Below are 17,545 nucleotides of genomic sequence, written 5' to 3'. Positions count from 1 at the left end.
CTGAGCCACCGCCGCCACATCAAAGGCACTTCCGCTTCATCTCTCAGTTGATACACGTCGCTCGGCGCGATGCTGTTTAGTTGTCCACAAGTCATGCAATAAGTCGGTCTGGGCATTTGACAGCTATCAACGATCTTCATTTACGAGAAAAAGAAATCACCGCCACAATGGGAAGCAAGAAAAGGAATGCACAGAAAGGCAATGGTAGGAGGATTTAGGCTGAAAAGTTTTGACTTGAAACGCAGATTTGTGTTTTGAACGTAGGGCACGCGTTTGCAGGTTGTAGGACATCGACTAAGCCGATCGAGGTCGAGATAAAGATAATCAATTGCAGCTGTTATTAACACTTGAGAATAAATGGATTCTCTGACAGCTATTAGTTTGCGCTGAGACAGGTGTATTTGCTGTCGAAACATGATGGTTAATAAACGTACTTTTGCTTTTTAAAAAAAGCAGCAAATTTCTGGAGAACGCTGTTTGATTATTGAGTCAGGAAAAAGATTATTTAACAGGATTTGGTTATCGTTAAAATTGTACTGTGGCAGCAGTTTTTTTTTTTCTTGTTGCACCTATTGCTTTTTCTTATGTTCATGAACAAAGAAGAAAGTGAAAGTAAAAATGCAAGATTATACTTATCACTAGGTCGGCAGTCTAACCAACAGCAAGTCGTAGAACATGTTAAAAGAGAGTCGAAATTAATCCTGTCCACGGAATGCTTATTTTCCATCTTGTGATGTGTGATTATGTAGTGTGCATCATTGTGCATAGGACATTTCTTCTTTCTTAGAAAAATTGACTGGACAGCCTAATGGGCATCAGAAGACTACTAGTAGTCCCAAAGCTTCAAGAGGAACTGATGCATCTCCAAAAACATCCAAAGGCAGAGCCAGTAAAGCATCAGCAAACAAAGCTGATAGGAAACGTCCTGTACAGTCATCATCATCATCATCATCACTGTTCTCTAGAACCTCCATTCTAATCTTGACTTTGAGTGTTATGGCAGCAGGTGTTGCAGTGGTTTACTCTAGCAATGATGCAAGATCAGCAGTTGGTAAAGTCTGTTTTTTATAAATTCTTAAAGTTTGGTTTGGAATATAGACTTTCAACATGCTTAAGAAAAAGGGATAAACTTCCTGGTTGACTTATCATTTCTCATACTTGTACTCCACCAGTACTAAATTTTACTTGATTGTGACTTTATTATCCAAGTACATGCAATTGAAAAAGTTGCTTGTCACATTATACCTCACAACATACAGACTTGAAATTTGAATTTTTTTTCACTGCATAAGAACTTAATTACAATTGTTACAGATTCAAAATAAAAAATTTTGTTGATATAGTTTAGTCGTTGTTTATTAAAATAAGAGTTATTTTTCATTTTCATTGTAAAATGTTTTTTTACCAGGTGATATTTTCATTCAGTATATCAATCCTCAAGTACTGAAGGTTGCTGAGTTTCTGTCCCTGGACACTTCTGGATATGTTAAATGGGTGGAGGATACACTGATCATCAGCACAGTAAATCTAGAAACTCCACATTCATTGAGTACAGAGCCACCTTCACAACCAGGTGAAAATGAAGACTATGATGCAGAAGCCTCTGAGCAAGAGGAAACTGCAACAGAAAAAGAGGCAGCTGCATCTTTTGATGATAAGTCAGAGGAAGAATCAAAGGCAGTTAGAGAGCAAGAAGGCCATCAAGAACATCAGGAGCCATTAGAAAGCAAGGCGTCAGTGGAAGAAATTGTAGTGCCTCCTAAAAGTGCAGATTTACCTCTGAAGGAGGAGGACACTGAAGAGAGAATACAGAAGCCTGAAGTAGAGGAAGTCAGGGTAAAGACCACCCCAAAAGTAAATGTTGACAGACCACAGAGTATTGATGGACATGAAGAGACAAAAACTGAGACTCAGAAAATTGAAATTAGGGAGCATGATGCAATAGATAGCAAGAAGTCAGTAGTAGAAGAGCAGCCACCCATTTCTCAGCCAGTAATATTTGATGAAGAAGATGGCATGATAAACGGAGCTAGAGAATTGGAAGTGTTGCCTGAACCACAGGAACAGGTAATACCAAAAGTGGAGCAGGAAAAAGAGAGTTCAGTACCCACCCAAGCACAAAAGAAATCAGAACCATCACAAGAACAAGAGAGATTGGAACTACTACAAGAACATGACAGATCAGCACCAGCAAAAGAGCAGAAGAGATCATTACCAGCACAGGAACAAGAGAGATCACAACCAGTACAGGAACCAGAAAGACCAGAACCCCCACAGAAACAAGAACTGTCACAAGAACAAACGAGATCAGAACCAGCACGGGAACAAGAGACTTCACCACCAGCTCAGGGAACACAAGTGGATTTAGGAAGCACGAACAAGCCAGAGTCACCACAAAGAAGGGTAGAGGAGTCAGAAACAGAAAACAAAGTCCAACAAAAAGAAGAAGCTCCAGAGAGAGTAAATGCTCAAGTCCCACCTCCACATGGAGAGGACTCAAGAGAAACCGAGAAGTCCAAGAAGAAAAAAGATTTAGCCCAATCCAGGAAAGAATATGCCAAATCTTCTGTCACCAGTGATGCTGATTTCAAAATCCACAAGAAGCTGGACAAAGCTGATGAATTGTTAGCAAATGTGAGTAAAGTGCTTAAGCATTTTAGACATTGTGACTCTTGTTTATTTTTGCGATTTCCATTACAGTACAATTACAATTCAGAGACAAATTTAGTGTTATTTTTCTTGCAGTGCAGCTGTATCAGCAAAGGTGCAGATCATGTTTTCTTGTTTTTATTCACTTCATTCTCTTGTTTTGCTTCATTTCGATGTCTATGATGGTTAATTGTTTCCAACCTCAAACCCCTATCTCTTCCCATCCTTTCTCAAAATAAATGTATAACAACTTGAAGATATCAGACCCTTTGTAGGAGAATCTCATTTAAAGGAACCAGACAACCCAAAGTTCTCCAATTAAAACTTAAACATATTATACTTGTACTGTGTTTTCGTCAAGTAGATTCTTCCTGGAAGCCTCAGGTATCAGTGTGAATATTTGCAAATATCTTATTTTAAAATCTTAAAGTCCCTTTTAAAAATTCTGATTATTTTCATAATCTCAGATATTTTTCTGGAACTCACAAACATCCTTTTATTGTAGAATAAGCTTGACGAAGCCCTGGCGGCATATGATGAAATTTTGCACAAGCACAACTCCAGTCCACGAGCACTTCTTGGAAAAGCAGACACTTTGGACAAAATGGCTGAACAGAAACGTAGTAATGAGTTACTGGAGCAGAGCATCATGGTGTATGATCATCTTGTATCATCTAGAACAGAAGTCACAATACCAGCAGAACTGTTAAAACAAGCAGGCCGCCGACTAGCCAGTCGACAGCAGTTCCGCGGTCTGTACAACTGAGCATCCTTTTAAATAATTAAGTAGTCATATATATTTTCCAGTTAGAACCATTCAAAACTTGTGTTTTTCTTAATATTGGCTGCTATGATGTCAGTGAACAGGGATCGAAGGGCCCATTAGCCAGAACCAGTGTTTTAAACAGTTTACTTAAATGAAATGGAGTTGCATCATCTTGTGAACAACATATGAAACATACACAGCTAAAATACCCCGAAAATCCTCAAGAGAGCTCTGAAGACCAGGTGGTGTAGTAGGGACCAGTTGTGGCTGTTCCGCATCACATTTTTATTGCTTCAAGGTTTTAATTGTATTTGGCAGTTTCATAGTACTTAACAGATAGTACTTCTTTTGTGACGACAAAACCTGTTAAGCTTGCTTATGACTATGTTTATACAATAATGGTTGTAGGTACAACTTTTTGTTGGACAGGTTGGGGAAGTAAATCTATGCAAACCATGAAAATGTTGGTTGACATATTTCCTGATGATATTGTGCTTCACCATGAACTGGGCGTGAGCTTCCTGATGATTGGCAAAAACAGTGAAGCCAAGCAAGTCTTTGAACAGGTAGAACTTATGAACACCTGCAAAATGGAGTTTTAAGTGATTTGTCAGTTTGTATGAGAACGTACTGTAACATTCTGAGTGTGAGAAAGAGAGTACGGGTGTGTTTTTTCACGTGCATTCATAAAGGATAGGAGTTTTGCTTATAAAGTTTGCTTTTGTAACCACTGTGATGGTTAGTTAAAGCATCTTGTTGCACTCCAACAAATTTTAGAAACAGTATGTTCTGGTTAGAATCTAATATTCATGGACTGGGTTCTGGCTGCGTAAGAAAATTCTGAAATTTATGATCATAGACATCAAAAATATAAAAATCGTTAGTTGTGAATGTTTCTATTCTTGACAGGGTCTAATTGCAATTTTGCTGTTGTTCTGTTATCACACAGATTCTGCAGACTCATCCAAATGATGGCTTTGCTAAAGTTCATCTGGGGTTCATCATTAAGTCTTATGAGAACAATCCTGCAGTTGGTGTTGAATACCTTCAACAGGGTATTGAAACAAATGAGCCAGGTACCCAAGATGGGCGCTTTTATTTTCATCTAGGAGATGGATTGCAAAGGCTGGGACGTAATAATGAGGTAGGGCTGTTTTATCTTTATCAGTTTTTTTATTTATTATATGCTTACCATATTTAAGTAAGTACAGGTTGTATTTATCCATTTTAGCTTTTCTGGAGCAATTTGTTCTCCTCAACAAAAGATTTTTTATCAATAGATTTGTAAGGTCTATTTTATTTGATGAGGATGAATATTTTCATACAAAGAAAATATTAAATCCAAACACTTTTAAAATGATTTCGCTATTGGCTTCAACCAAGGAAATGATTGTAAAGAATTTGGCATTGTATCTTTTTTATACATTTCAGTTTAGAAAGTCTACAGTGGAAAATTAATCTCATTGTACTGACAGCAGTAATTGTATTCAAACTTTTATATTAAATAAATATTAAATTGTATTGTTGCTCTCTCTATGGGGCAGTCCCTTTAAATAAAACAGTCAGTCAATGTCTCTGTCTTACAAAAACACACTATACCATACACTTCAGTCCAATTACTGATCTAAAACATATGCCAGACATGAACAACTGATGAATTTAACCAGGCTTGTGCTTGATACAAGAATTTATTAAGAGCAATGGTTTTAATACTTTTTTGCAGGCCCGGAAGATCTATCTTAAAGGGGCTGAGATAGGTGTGTTTTTGTCAGCAGACCAGCGCTCCCTTTACAATGTAAACAACCTGACTGGCAGGCCCTGGTGGACTCCAGAACAGACAGGCTACCAGAGACAACTGAAGGTGTGTTCAAATGCTTATGGTTTCCAGCAGATACAGTCAAATCTCCCTACTATGCCACCCCGCTACTATGCCACTCTCGGTATTATGCCACTTTTGCTCGGTCCCGACTATAAATTCAATGTAAAAAAAAATTTACTATGCCACCCCAGACTCTCGCTACTATGCCACTTTTTTTGTGACTGTTAAAAGACACAAGTTGTGAAATTCCGCACAGTGCTCGATTACTATACTGTATGGTAGTGTGGGACATCGCAGTTAGGTGGGCACGCACGCAGGGAGGGTGGAGGCTGGCAATGTGTTGTGACAGCCACGTGACAGAGGGAAGGTGTGAGGGAGTCGACTAGCGACAGGATGCAGGTGCGCGGATGTGGTTGGGAGGGGTGGAGGATGAAGAGGTGAGGGGGAGAATGAGAGGAGACAGCTAGCGAAGCCGACGATTCTTGAGAGGTTTGGACCAGACCTGGGCAAAGGCCTCCTGTCTCTGACCGGCCCGCCCGCCAGTATATATACTATACATACAGTATTAGGTAAAACTGAGTTAACTATATTAGTCCGGCCCTCTAAAACCATCCCAATTTCTCATGCGGCCCCTTGGGAAAATTAATTGCCCACCCCTGCTTTGGACTGACGGGTAACTTGAGCAAATAAAGCCGTTTTTACGAACCCTCTCTACTATGCCACTCTCGCTACTATGCCACTTTTGCTCGGTCCCGGTAGGTGACATAGTAGGGAGATTTGACTGTAATACATTTTGGATCTTTTCAGTTTTAGAGCTGAAATGTCATTTAATTATGTGGTACACAGTTTTAGGCATAACTATAAGTAAAATTAAATAGCAGTTGTGCACGTATCCTGCATTCAACCTGAGTTGAAAGACTTCTTTCAAATTATATGTGACCATTTTATTGAATGTTTTGCATATTAGTAAACTTAACATTTTTTAAATACCAAACCAGATAAACTTAACATTTTAAGATGTTTTGTGTTTTCACTTTGTGCTTTTAAACAAAATTTTGTATACCTGCTTGGAAGGACAAAGTCATAACGTATATGACTATGTGTTTGTTTACATAGAGTTTTTAGGAAGTTTATCACTAATCCAAATTATGAACAGTCATAACTCATTTTATTTACTGCAGTGTTTTGTTTAATGGAGCTTATATCTCATAAAATCTAACCTTGTTTTATTTCCTTAATCTTTATCAGCAGCATAATATCGTTAGTTAACTTTCTGGTCAGTCCATTGATTGTGTAAAGCTGCTGTTGAGAACATTTATTTATAACATTTATCGTTTTACTGAAATGCCACTCAGTTTTCAAATCTTTAGAGGCTATAAAGTTACTGAAAAAGTTGATGGAATCAGTACTGTTTCTTCCAGCAGAGTTTGTTCTCCTTTGGCTATATAATCTAGGTACTATTTTTCTTATCCGTTTTGATTCATAGCCAGTCCTAATGGACTTTGAGATGACAAATATAGAATAGTTTAACACTTTAAATATGTACCTCAGGTCTGCATTAAAATATGTCACTGGCAGTGACATTCCACCTCCCACTCTTTTTTTTCTGTTTAGTTGTTAAATAATTTTTACTCACACTGAAGTTAAGTCAGCACTGCTGGTGTTTCAGCTTCTACAGGACAATTGGAAAATAATTCGTGATGAGGGATTACAACAACTTGATGATAAAACTGGTTCCTTTCGTCCTGAGGATGAGAATCTGCGGGAGACTGGAGAATGGAAGCAGTTGACCATGTTCCAGCAAGGTAAAGACTGTATTTCATTGATTTTAATTTAATATTTGTATTATGCAGCGTCAACCAAAACAGGTTGCACTCTCTGTGTTGACCAACAATTATAAGAATAAATGAAAATGAAGTATGAAAAAACACCAGATAACAACATGCCGCGGTGCACAAAACACACTCAGCCATCAAAACGTGTAATCAGCAGATTTAAAAAAGTATATACAAAATACAAATAAAGGAAAAGTATTAAAATACATTTGTCTAATTAAAAATAACATCTAAAATAAATGGCTTGGATGCATAATACTTGTAAAATGATAAAAATTTCAAGCACAGTATTTTTAAGCAGATAGAGTTTTAACAAGTATTTAAATGCTGCTTTTGAGTTTGAATAACAAACATTGTATAGAAGAGAGTTAATTGATCAGGCACATCAGGGACATGGGCTTTCAGTATGGAGCAAAGAACATCCACAGTTTATCAGCAGAGGTCAAGGAACGTAGGGATGGCTTAGCCTGCAAATCATCTCAGAAATGTCCACATTTTGTAGATAGTACTTAGTACAAAACACTGGTGTATGTGCTGGGTGTCTGGCTACTAGATGGAACAAAATAATGATCTGATAGAAGAATGTGTTAAATGGTAAACATTTAAGTGACAGGATCAACAGGCCTGTACACTATCAAATCCAAAATATGATATTTTACATGAATGCTCTGAATGGCTACAGCTTTGTAAAATAAACAATTATGTCAGTTGATTGAAGGAAAAAGAGCTATTTATTTTTAAAGACAAATCAGCCATTGACAGCAATGCACAATGCATGTTCTTCTAAATGATTCTTGTTAGCATCTTACACAATAGTTTGAGTTTTTATACATATGGTAACTTAAATTTAAATCATGTTACTGTTTTAGGACGCATGAACAGAAAGGTCTGTGAGAGAGTTCCAAAAACATGTGCCCTCATTGAACAGATAGATGACGCCAAAAACTGTCGACGAGGACAGGTTTGTAAATAAGTTCAATTAAAAGAACAGTTATTTATAGACCAATTAACATTTTTCTTGCAGATATTTTCTTGAGGCTTCTCTAATTTAGCTAAAATACGAGAATAAACAGTCATAAGAGCTGTTTGTCAAAGGAAGTTGTTAATTCCCAAAATCTAAACCAATAATCCCCTACCATCAGGAATGCAGAGTTTTAGTCATCAGCATGCTCATCTGTGTACAAATGGAAAGAATTTGGGGAATTAACACATTCATCTTGTACCAAAATATTTAAAAAGTATTGTCAGACGCAGATTTCTCATTCATGATTCAATACAATTCTGACTGCTTTTGGTAGGAACCTGTTATCTGTAGCATATGTAGATGATTAGTTAAGCATTGTTTGATATTTTATCAGGTAAAGTTTTCCGTAATGAATCCTGGTGTACATGTCTGGCCTCATTGTGGGCCAACCAACTGCCGTATACGGGCTCATCTTGGTCTTGTGGTGCCAGAGGGACCAAAGATACGAGTTGTTAATGAAACTAGGTATGCTATTTTCTTTTGGCTTCTGTACATATAAATATATACATACATGTACACACATGCGCATTTGAGTTTGTAAGTATGATCATGTCTGTGTGTGCGTGTGTGTATGAGGGGCAGAGAGAAAGTGAGAAGAGGGGAAGGTAATTGGACCCACTAAATACACAAAATCCAGCTTTCATCTAACAGTCTACTGAGACAAACTTTGTGCTGAACTTTTATTGGCAGGACATGGAAAGAAGGCGAGTTTATCATTTTTGATGACTCATTTGAGCATGAAGTTTGGCATGATGGCAGCTCCTTGAGACTAGTACTAATTGTCGACTTCTGGCACCCTGAGTTGACTGAAGCTCAAAGACGTCAACTGTCTCCAATATAGGTCTGTGTTTGCTGTTTTTTTTAATCATTCTTATTGTTCTTAAATTGAAAAAGAACTTTGGTTTTTACCTCTTTTCTTCAGTTATCAAGATCAACAGTGAACAGTGAGACTGTGTTGGAATTTATGACCTTAATGACTTTCTACAATTCATATCTTGCGATTATTTATCAGCATGACACTTTTTTAAAGACTTTTTCAACATATATTCAACCTACAAATAAGTTTCTATTATATGGTCTTTAGCTGTGCTCAGAAAGGACAGAGTTTCTAATTCTCTAAATTTGTGACAACTGAAACTTTGCTTTTTGAATACAGAGCAGACAAAACTGAAATAAAGGAGTGATATTTTTGTCAGTCTTTTGGAGCGAAAAATAGAATGAACTATTGTCATAATTATGCAAACTCTTTAGCACCCATCTTAAGAAGTGATAACCAGGTTTAAGAGAAACACTAAGAGAGCGTGTATACAAATGTACTTCAAGTCTAGATGTATCCAGTACTTGGTTGATGATTGTTAATATACGAGTGCCTCATCTGTGTCATCTCTTTATCATAATGTCATGTTAAGAATTATCTTGATTGAGAGGGAAACTGAGAGAAACAGATGTTATGTATCAATAATAGCGTACCTCAGATTTATAGCTTGAATTAATCTAATTTACTTTATTATTGATACAATCTTACCTTCTCCGAGCTTACACTGTATGTGCATTAGTCACACTTATAAATGTGGACCAAGTATGCAGGTGCCAGTGTGTTTGTGGTTAAGTGCATATTATAAAACCCCTAATGAATGAAAGGTGAAAACTAACCCGTCTTTACTAGGTCTCAACTAGATAGGGTGTAGGATCTATTAAATGTTGAATAATCAGGAGTATAGCAATTATATGCAGTTTAAAGCAGACTTTGCTTTTTTTTTTTTTTAAACTAGGATCTTTAGAATAAGCAGCATACATGTATTTTTACTGACATTTTTTGGAAGGAAACTAGTTCTGCATATTGATGCAGAAAAGCAACACTAATGAATTATCTGTGTAACCTGTGTGCTATTCTTGTATGCACATTTGTGAATTTGTGATATGGATCACCAAGTATGCAAAGTGCTTATTCCAATCATTACAAATGAATTGTGTGTTTGGTCACAGTTTCTTACCATAATAATGACTGAACGTATTGGTTATGATTGCTGTGTACAAAGTAGAGATAGCATCAGTATCATTTCTTCGTGAGTATTTTGTAACCTCAGACTTGCTACCGTACCTCATTTCGGTTTCCTGATGCTAAGATGACCATTTGGAATATAATTAAATTTGCGTGCCATTCTTACTCATCTACCAAAAACTGTGGCTGTTTGATATATGTGTCCAGTTGTGATTGTATTTGTCTTGCTCAGTCATTCTAGTGAAATGCAATGCCGCCAGTCTTCTAACTGGTTGTGACCTGTTCTTCAAATGTGAATAATTTCATCCATTATCCAGGTTTTCCTCTATCTTATTTTGTTTCCTTTGTTAATTTTTATATTCCTCCTATTCTAAGTTTTATATTTCTCCCATTAAGCCCTAAGTTGCATTGCAACTAAAAAATTGCCAGTATTGTTTTTTTAATCAAGGTGAGATATCCATTAGAAAGAACAAGGCAGTGTTATTATTGTTTATCTTCTAGTCCCAAGTGCAAATGCCCAGCCTTTGCAAAAGATAAGAAATTATTATTCAGTAACCCATCATCCAGAGAATCCATGATGCTCCATTGATTAAAAAACCAAGGGTTTCTCACATTTTCTGGAACTGTCATGCTGCTTTGCCTATTCCATAGCCAGCTTTATCATACTTTTGTCATTCCCATCAAGATCAGATATGTGTAATGTCTCCTCAGTATTGTCATCACACAATCAATCTCACCAGTTTTACGCTGAGCATTGGAATTTAAGAGTTCATAAGAAACAACTTAAAAGGTAAAATATTTCTTTGAATAGAATCTCAGCATAGCACAATTTGTGGAATATTACAAGTCAGATCATTGGAATCAGGCTGGCAAAGGGTATGTCTAAATATATAGCTCAGAAGTGTGGACTGAAAAAATATTTTAAATGATAGTAGACTTTTAGCAGGGTAAACATACTAATGATTAACGGAAGCAGTAAATTAGTACTACGAACTATAACTATAGTCAGTGTTTTCTTAATTCATAGGCATTCAATAATTCAAAGAGATTGTTAAAGAACATGCCTCACAAGATTATTAATGTATTGTGAGCAAACATTGAATATTCATTCCCAGCAATTTAAATGATCTAAAGCAGTGTATGTATATGGCTTGGAACTGTTGGTATGCTTGTTTACAAATCATGTTTACAAATTATGTTTGCCATTTTATGCGATCAGTCACAAAATGCATGTTAATAAATTTTAACTGTTTTTTGCTTTTGTATCATGGTAATTAAAAGCTTGGGTTGTAAAATAATGCTTTTTACTGTTGCAAACTGTTGTTTGGGTGCATTGCTACTTAGATTACAGTGATAATTTTTTTTTTTTTTTGTTCTTTTTTTATTCTCACAAGTATAACAAACCGGATTTTTTTTTTACCTCATGAAATATGCTGTAATTGTTTTTGTTTGCACTACCTACATGATCATGCACCCACACATCATTGTACACACATGGGTGTGCCTTTTTGCTTGTGGAAGTGTATGTGCTAACAAAACTTGTTTATGAGACAGTGTTAGTCACTAACATTGCTTGTATAACAAAGCCATTTGTTTTTACATGACATTTTTTTGATAAATTTCTTTATTACAAACCTTATTGACAGCAGCATAATAAATCATGAAAAGTTATTTCTAAAATCCTTTTGCCATTTTTTTTAATAGTTGAAATTTTAAGATAGTAAGCTATAATTATTTACTTCTTTTGATATTATTGATTGGCATGTATACAATACATATTGAAATAGTACTCTTTTACCGGTGGATGTGGATTATACAAATAGTGAAATCGAACTCTTAATTATGAATCATATGTTTATGAATTAGTGCTTATTTTCACCATAAACAGTAGCATAGCATTGGTACATCCACTTCTTGGAGTCAAAATGAGTAGTGTCCTAAGAGTGGGTCCATTTGGGAAATGCTGTAGTGTTATATGTATTAACAAGTAATTAATGACTTTGTTTACAGGTAGTTAGTGCTTACATAGAATTGATATGTTCATTGTTTTGTCCAGCATATTTATCCTTCATTCTGTCTTGTTGCTAATTTTGATTATGGTAACAGCTAATGTATAATTTTGGACTTCACCTGGAGGAAGTCTGCAAAATGTACCCTCTGCTTTTTATCTCCAGCCCTTTGTGTAACAAAATCAGACCTTGCTTTTTAAAACTGCTATTAAGTCAGCTGCTAAGGGTTTGGCAGAATTAATTCCCTATCGTGTAAACAATTTCTGCTGTATATTATATATGTTTCAAGATTTTCAGCTTGAAATTGCCTGCATCTATGATAGTCTGAAGGCGAGTGTGACTAATAGCAGTTAGTTTTACTACATTTTACTAACCAAAAGGGCAGATTTTAAAATTTATTTGACATTTTTTTGTTTTGTTTTGGTGCTTATGGTTCATAAGTCTTTTTTCTTTAGGCGCATATTCTTTTTAACTTTGTTATTTAATTATTTTCTTTCTTCTCTTTTGGGTAAAAAGAATTGAAATTGGTGGGTTTGTTTCAGCTTGAAGGTTTTGCTGTAAATGCAATATCCCTAGAAAGAAAGCTCAATGTTACATGACAACAAACATGCAGGTCTTAGTTTTTTTTAAATTGATGTTGAATGCTATGTTATTCAGATGTGAAATCAAGACATAAACATGCAGTAGTGGTTTTTAAATGTGCATATATGATATTTTGCATAAAATACTATGAATACATTATAAGATGGATGCTATATCCCAATGTCTAGCTGGTATGGTGTAGTGTGGACTATTAATCTACCCCTGTGAAATTCTCCAAACATTTGAAAAAGAAATGGGTAATTAAGTCAGAATGGTTAGTGACTACTCGTATGCAATTGTATGAGTCATCTTAATTGTAATTTACTAAAACTTGTTCTTTTCTGATTAAAGCAGCCTTAAAACCCTGTAAGCAAGGTTTTACTTGCAAAAGAATTGGATCAATGTGAAAATATATTTGTGCTACTTTTATCCACAACTTGCTAGCAGTATGCATGATTTTGTGCCAGATGTCATGATTGTGCTTAGATCAACAACAACTGGTTGAGTCATCTGAAACAGCTGCCTTTGCCATGTGCACCATGTTTTTGCAATGAGGAGAACATAAAACCCATAAAAATGGAGAAAGAGAATGGTTTGGGGTTGTTTTTTTTTCTGTATTGTTATGATGGGTGATTTTAATATCATAGACTAGATTATGAGTCCCGGTTTTCATTTTTAAAAAACACGTGGGAAAGCCAGCTTGGATTTGATAGGTTATTTTCAGTCCATGAGTCTGTGTTATGCGTTATGTCATCAATAGTCTTTGGCATTTTTTAATGATGGTGGTTAGCCTGCTGTAAGAGGTGTGGGAAATTTGTCTACGAATATGATCACAACACTTGTCACCTTATTGTACAGGACATGCAAAGTATGTTTGGTAATTGCTTAGTTCCTGTCACTTGCTCCTTTTAGTACAGATGACAGATGCCATCTAGTGTTTGAAAGGGTAACTCACATGATATAACTATAAAAAAGGTTATTGTGGAGACTTATGTGCCAAATCCATAGAATTGTCATGAATGTTAGAAAGTAACCAGGGTCTTGCTGTGATTATGTACTGTAGACCCAGGGTTTTGGATTTTTTTATGCCACATGACAAAAGATAGGTTGTATATACGCTGTTTGCAAATGCATTGTTAAATAGTGAATGTGTGAAATTAATGGAAGTATTCAAAAAAAGGCTTACTTACATTATTTCCATTTATAGACATACAATAAATATTTAGCACTGTTATATCGGTTAAGAGAGATATAATTATGAACACTTAAATAAATGCACCTTAAATAATAGGTGCAGTACCAGTTAATGCAGCAAATGATTTTTTAAAATGAGAAATGCTAAGAAATATTTTGGTTTAATTTTTTTTTTAATGAATGTTTTGCATATGTTTAACAGGTCAGCATTTCAAAGACTTTATTTGCAACACATTTAAGCAGTTAAGAATATAATCAGATTTTGTAAGCAGTTCTGCATTAGCCAGTGTTTTCTCTGTAATGCCATGCTTGTAGTTGGCTCTTCACAATTTCACTTTTTAAAATAATTTCTTATAATTTATTGTACTTCTGAAATAAGCAGTCATCAGAGCACTTACAAACAAATTTGAAAAAGAACTCTTGATGATGAACGCATGATGATGCTTTAGTTCTGATGCATGGATAGTCAAGAGCTATATATTGTGCTTTTAAATTTCACCCACTATCTTCGTGCAAGGGTGCTATTGGATGAGAAATGACAATAGCCAAAGTTTGAGATCTCATCAGATTTGAAGCATTGACCATAAAGTAATTAAGAGGAACCAGTCAGGGCAACACATTAGACTTCCTATTTTCTTCCTTACAAACACACAGTCACCATCTGCTTATTGTACTATGCAGATTTTTCATGCATAGTTTTCTTTTAAATTCACTGTAATCTGTTCCTGTGTTGGGCTGATGGGGGTAAAAATAGAATAAGTTTGTATATTAAGCTATTAATCAGTGCACAGATTGACATATAATGGTGCTTCATAGAATATGGATATGTCTGCAAATGCCTGCTCTTAATCAAATCTTTTCTTACTAACAGTATCGCCTAGAACATAAGCCAGGACACTCTCTTCAGAGAGGATCCAAACTTGTTAAAATTCTTTCAGTATTTTTCTATGCCGTGATATTTGTATTATTTTTGAATATGTATCACATTCTTGTTTTTATGATACAGTGTGCCATTATAGATAATATGAAGTTTTTTTTACAGGGGGGAGACCTTTGTTTTTCTGTTGAATGTCTTAGGTGCAGCTCTTTCTTGATCAAATGCAGTGTCAGTAGAATGAAATGGCAAAACGGATTTTAATTCACACTTTGTCCGTCCTGACAAAAAAATCTTGATAATTGCAATAAAGTGTGTCTGTGGTCACTATGTTTATTGTGTATTTTTGGTTATTTGTGGCAAAAAGATGTACAGTAATATTGATGCATGGAGATATAGAAGGCCTGTTTTAGTAAATTAGTTCTGGAAAATTCAAAACTCGATCTTGTTGACAAAGGTTTGAAACATGTAGTTTTATAATCACACAGAACATAAAATCGTGTGCCCGTGTGTAAGACAAATTAAAAAATATCTTAAATTGATGCTTACAGTCCAAGCAAGAGTCATGATTTCAGGTAAAGAACTAACTTTAAAAAATTAGTACTTTGCATTTATTGATTTGATGGCGTTTGACAGGTAGTCAGTCAAGTTTAAAATAAAACCTTTAACAAATGTCTGCAAATATATCTATCAGTAATACTAATAAAGAACAGATTAAAAAATAAAGCTAGTAATGAATTAAAGTTGTACCACAACCCAGATCATTTTTACAGGGCGTTTATCAGGATTGACACTGTCGTATCTGCGTCTGAAAGTTGATAAGATTAATTAGTTCATTTGGAAACTTTAGGCATCAGTCTGCGCGTGGCATGGAAGGGCAGATGAAGCCAATTTCAACTCACAAGGATTCGATTTGCATAGCGAGGATATGGAATAACTAAACTGCTTGTACAATCTAATGGCGGCTGCTTAATTCACGCCAGCCAGTACGACTTTAGGCCGCTCTGTCACCCTGTGAAGGGTGGGAACAACGGAAGATGCCAGAAAATTCAGTCACCGCATCACTTACTCGACATCTTCGTGATCGAAAGCAAGTCTACGATGAGTTTTGCTGAAAGACAGGCTGGTAACTTGAAATGACTTGTTGAGAACCACACTCCAAACAATCCAGTTCATCAGTTCGAGTAAAAGAAAAATTCAGGTGTGTGAAAGAGAGAAAGTGGTGTCGCCTGCCCATGGATATCATTTAAGCTGAGTTGTACTTGCGCGTGCTCATTCGTCGCTGATAACTTTGAGATCGAGCTGAGCTGGTGGATTTCAACGATGATCGTCCAGAAAGCAAGCTGGTAACAGAATGTCACAAAAGAGTATGGTAATGCAGATGATGGCGTAACATATAGGTTGTAGGCACGTTAAAAAAATCTCTACTATTACAGGAAAGTGTACAACCACCGCTGGTCCAAAGAAACCTCCAAAGGCCGAGCGTAGTTATGTCAACGAGAAAACCAGCACTTCCACTGAGCAAAGTAAACGCCAAACAGATCTTAGGAGGAGAAGGCCACAGCTCTGATCTGAGGGCTGACGCTCTTAATAAGCGTCCCCCGAACAGTCTGCCGTCTCCATTGGAGTAGGAGGAACTTTCCAGGTGTCCCCACCCCCGCGTGAATCCTTAAAGGACGAAGAAGGTGTTTGTCGGAGCTGGGCTAACAATGACCGAACGTAGGGCAGAAGCAGCTCTTTCATAAGAGCTAGGAGATGGAGGCCAAACACCATCCTCAGATTGCTCCGTTTTGCGTTGTGGTTGTCGATCTTTTTCCTTTGTATTCCGTCTCGCTTTTGTCTCGAGTTTACTTTCGTTCCTTGTTGAGACTTGTCTATACTTGGATTCTGCCCGTCAAACAGAAACGCCAGTTATGTTTACATCCCGCTCTCAGGTAGAGTAAGTAACGAGTGATGTCATACACATGTTTGACGTCAACCGGAAGCCACATTACAATGACGTCAACAGGAAGCCACACCACGACCTTGCCTTGCCTCTGTGGTGTGTTTACAATGGCAAAACTAGCGAACAAATCTATTTCCAATGTCGAATCGGCCATCTGTTCCAGTCATTGCACTGAATTTTTTCCTCCGGACCCTCTGCGAGGACAATCAGTTTCAAAATAATCCAAAGCAAATGCACAGACAAATCTGGTTCTCCTTTTTCTCCAGGACTTCTTTTCCATAATTTATGCATTTAACATTAATTTCATAGACTTATTGGATAATGGAGAACTGTATTCGTTGTTAATCAGATAGCACTACATTGTTTTACCCCCCGTTCTAGACTTTATTCTTTTTTCTTTCCTGTCGTCTTTGTTGGCTTCTTCAATTTCTCCCTATTATTATTGCTATGATTAATATAATTTGTAAAGCGACATGAGCTTGCTCACAAAATCAAATCAAAAATCAAATCAAAACAGACTTTATTGTCTGCCCAGGAGACCCAGGACAGAAATTTGTCTTTGCTCACATACCCATACAGACATTTAACACACAGTTAGGAGTAAAAGTGAGGAATAAAATAGTGTTGATTGCACCAGTCCATCAAGGCAGTGTATGTTTATCCTAACAACAAACCTTGGGTGACCAAGGGCCTAAAAGCACTGCTGAACAAAAAGAAACATTTGTTCATCACGGGCAGAAGCCCACGACAGAAGATTAGTACATAGAGAGGACCATGATGCTATCCGTTGGGTGGGCAGAGGCTCTACGAGCATACTAGTTAGTCCGCTTTCAGTAGTTTGCCGGT

General features: G+C 36.4%; 1 protein-coding gene across 1 annotated transcript; it reads left to right on the top strand.

Annotated features, from left to right (window-relative positions):
• Positions 1-15,086, top strand: LOC112561951 (aspartyl/asparaginyl beta-hydroxylase-like). Its single transcript, XM_025234826.1, has 11 exons — positions 1-204; positions 788-1,051; positions 1,409-2,634; positions 3,155-3,401; positions 3,845-3,981; positions 4,365-4,559; positions 5,139-5,276; positions 6,904-7,039; positions 7,939-8,030; positions 8,428-8,558; positions 8,784-15,086. Exons 1-11 carry the CDS (start codon positions 168-170, stop codon positions 8,932-8,934), a joined length of 2,754 nt encoding a protein of 917 aa, XP_025090611.1. The 5' UTR covers positions 1-167; the 3' UTR covers positions 8,935-15,086.
• The last annotated feature ends 2,459 nt before the right edge of the window (positions 15,087-17,545 follow it).

The sequence above is a fragment of the Pomacea canaliculata genome, linkage group LG4 (assembly GCF_003073045.1).
Source record: "Pomacea canaliculata isolate SZHN2017 linkage group LG4, ASM307304v1, whole genome shotgun sequence".
Lineage (NCBI taxonomy): Eukaryota > Metazoa > Mollusca > Gastropoda > Architaenioglossa > Ampullariidae > Pomacea > Pomacea canaliculata.
This window is presented reverse-complemented; position numbering and strand designations above follow the sequence as displayed.

What these genes read in the sequence shown, in the direction of transcription:
- LOC112561951 (XM_025234826.1), top strand. Translation starts at nt 168, where the DNA reads ATGGGAAGCAAGAAAAGGAATGCACAGAAAGGCAATG. An exon ending in GAATGCACAGAAAGGCAATG is followed by an intron (nt 205 to 787) that starts GTAGGAGGATTT and finishes CTTCTTTCTTAG; the next exon opens with AAAAATTGACTGGACAGCCT. An exon ending in TGATGCAAGATCAGCAGTTG is followed by an intron (nt 1,052 to 1,408) that starts GTAAAGTCTGTT and finishes TTTTTTTACCAG; the next exon opens with GTGATATTTTCATTCAGTAT.